The following is a 2,646-nucleotide window of genomic DNA, read 5'->3' on the forward strand; positions in this document are numbered from 1 at the left end:
CTCAATGTAATGTTTATTCGGCCCTACGTCGCCCTCGGAAGATATCTTGGGTGACGACGTGACGGAGGTGGAGGTGCCGGGGGTGGGGACGCCTACGGAGGTCGTTGTCTTGGGCTTGTGCCAGCGTCGGTGCGAGGCAAGGTTGGCGGGGCAGTTGAAGACCTTGTCGCACTCGGGGCAGCGGTACTCCACGTGGATGATTCTTGAGCATCTGTGTTGCGCCAGCCCGAAGGCGTCGTCGTACATCTCCTTGCACAGGCGACACACATAATCGCCGATCTTATTGTCTATCTTGGCCAGCTCGGCTTTGGCCTCCTCTGTGATCTCAACCACGTTGTAGGCGGGGTCGATGTCCCCCTTCCTCACGACCAGGGGCTCCTCTCCCTCCGCCAGCTCGCGGATGATCGTGCCGGACACCGGAGACGTTTTGTCCTCGTCGAAGTTGAGTCTCCGCGCCGCCTTGGTTTTCTTGGAGGTTTTCATCTTCTTCTCGGGCGTGCCGGAGGCGGTCGGGGACTTGCGCTTGTGGGGCGTGGGCACCCCTCCCAGCCCGGCCGGCGACTTGCTGGGGACTTTCAGCGGCGTGATGTGGCGGGGGGAGCCGGGAGGACGGGGTGTGGAGGTGGTGGTGAGGTTGAGGCCGTCCTGGGGGCTCCTCAGCGGCACAGCGGTGTGACTGAGGTCGTACGGAGGTCGTCCCAGCGGCGAGGTGAAGGGGATGGGTGACCTGAGCGGCGACGAGCCATGCGGCCAGTACACGGTGGGGGACAACAGGTGGTACGGACTCGTCTCGGGCGGGATCAGATACCTGGCCTCCTCCACGCGCGGACTCGTCGCCTGGAAGCCGTGGTAGTGGCTGACCTCGTGACCGCCATGCAGCGTCGACACATGCAATGCACTCGTTACGTCGGCATCGGGAAGCTTCCTTTTGACGAGTGCCAAGGGCGACGTCTGCTCAATCTCGCACGGCGTCGCGAGGACGTCCGCGTGAAGCTTGGGAGGCAGGCGTGGCGTCGCCGCCTGATACACCGACCTCCTGTAGAAGTCGCTGTCAGAGGGACTGCTGAAGCCAGAGTCCGGCGTTCTGACGAGCAGGCGACTCCCCTTATCCACACCCCGCACGTGCACCACTTCCTTCACCTCTTCCACATAGCTCTCCACACGCACCTGTTCCTCTCTGGCTGGCAGCGACTCTCTGCTCCCACTGCTGGAATGCCGACGCCGGAGGCTGAAGTCCACCGGTTCCTCTTGCTCGTCGTGCATGATGGCACTTCTCCAAGGCCGGTATGGCACCAAGTCCAAAGCACTCATGTCTTCTCTTCTTTTCACCAGGAAACCTTTCGGCATTATCACAGTTGAGATCACAGATGGAAGCAGCGAGCTGACTCAAATATACAGTGTAAAGACGTGAAGGGCGCCCGGCAAGCGCCTCACATCTTGTTTACCAAGTGAGTGAGGGAGGGCGAGAGAGGAGCGCAGGAAAATGCGTCCGCCCTGCTCCCCACCCGATAACCAACTGAGTGTGCGAGCAGCGCGGCGTCCCCTCGGTGGCACCTGGGCGTGCCGACGCTGGTTGGCCACACGCTCGCGTACCGGCCGCTGATTGGGCGCGCGTGCCGACAGACCCGCCCCGCGGCAGGTGTGCAGCGGGGGCACGTGCGGCGGCCTCCGACTCCTAAATCGATGACTGAGGATTATACATTTAGCTCTGTGTCCGCAGTCCTTCAGAGCAGCTTTATTAGTTCTCTGTAAATTCCCAGCGATAACCCCGAGGGTCAGAACAAAGCCATTGTGCAGATATTCATAACTGGGGGCCGCCGGCACGCGTCCCCTGTCGTGACAGCTGCCCCTGCACCCGGCTACCTTATCTGTACACATCTGCAGCCCCTCATCTCTATTTTAATTTCAGAGCAAGGGAAATTAGAGTTGTAAAGTAACGGACCGGTCCTCTCTGATAGTATTCCGGGTACAATTTATTTGCATAATTTGAGGAAAATGAAATCGTTACGATACTTCATACATCTAAAAGCGGGACATTGCAAAATTCAAGTATAAGGATAACGCAAAAGAAGACTTTTCTGAATCTTACTGACTGTCGTCAGCTAACTAGGTTATTATTTTTACGCTTTTTGCTGCTGCAGGCGAAAGCTGCATTAACACGCAGAGCTGTCATGCCAGGATGCTTCTAAAGAACGCGTTGTAATGTTTCGCTTTCATTGGTAATTTCCTCTCACAGAATCTTACGACGTAAAAAGGAATCAAGCGACGTTGTGTAATATTCTACAAAATACAGAAAACGCGAAAGAATAAAATCAGATTTCAGATAATCTAGTCGGACTCCCAGTCCGGGAAGCTCCGCCCCCTCTCACGATTGGCCGCTTTCATCCGGGCGGCGGCCAATCAGCGCGACTCCCGCCAACGCTGCCGCGAGCCAATGGGATTCCTTCCCGCCACGCGACAGTGTCAAGAAAAATGTCTTCCAATCAGGCTTCCCGTCGTTATTGGCGCCAAATCACAGCTTACCTGCCGCGCGCCAATTTACCGATAGGGCACGATTTTACCGCCGGTAAATTAAGCGCCGCAAGTCGCGAGTCTTTTGTTGGCCGTAAAGAGGAAGTGTTCAGCCTTCCCCCTTGTTGGCTCTCC

The 2,646-nt window shown here is 57.2% G+C and overlaps 1 protein-coding gene across 1 annotated transcript in view; it reads right to left on the bottom strand.

Moving 5' to 3' along the window:
- Window positions 1–1,502, bottom strand: part of LOC119585771 (insulinoma-associated protein 1-like) — a gene marked incomplete in the record, with an annotated part of 3,125 nt that extends 1,623 nt beyond the window's left edge. The window contains 1 exon segment of the mRNA XM_037934483.1: window positions 1–1,502. Within this exon segment, the coding sequence (XP_037790411.1) occupies window positions 1–1,347 (1,347 nt within the window).
- Between the last annotated feature and the right edge of the window lie 1,144 nt (window positions 1,503–2,646).

Source organism: Penaeus monodon, chromosome 20 (assembly GCF_015228065.2).
Source record: "Penaeus monodon isolate SGIC_2016 chromosome 20, NSTDA_Pmon_1, whole genome shotgun sequence".
Classification (NCBI taxonomy): Eukaryota; Metazoa; Arthropoda; class Malacostraca; order Decapoda; family Penaeidae; genus Penaeus; species Penaeus monodon.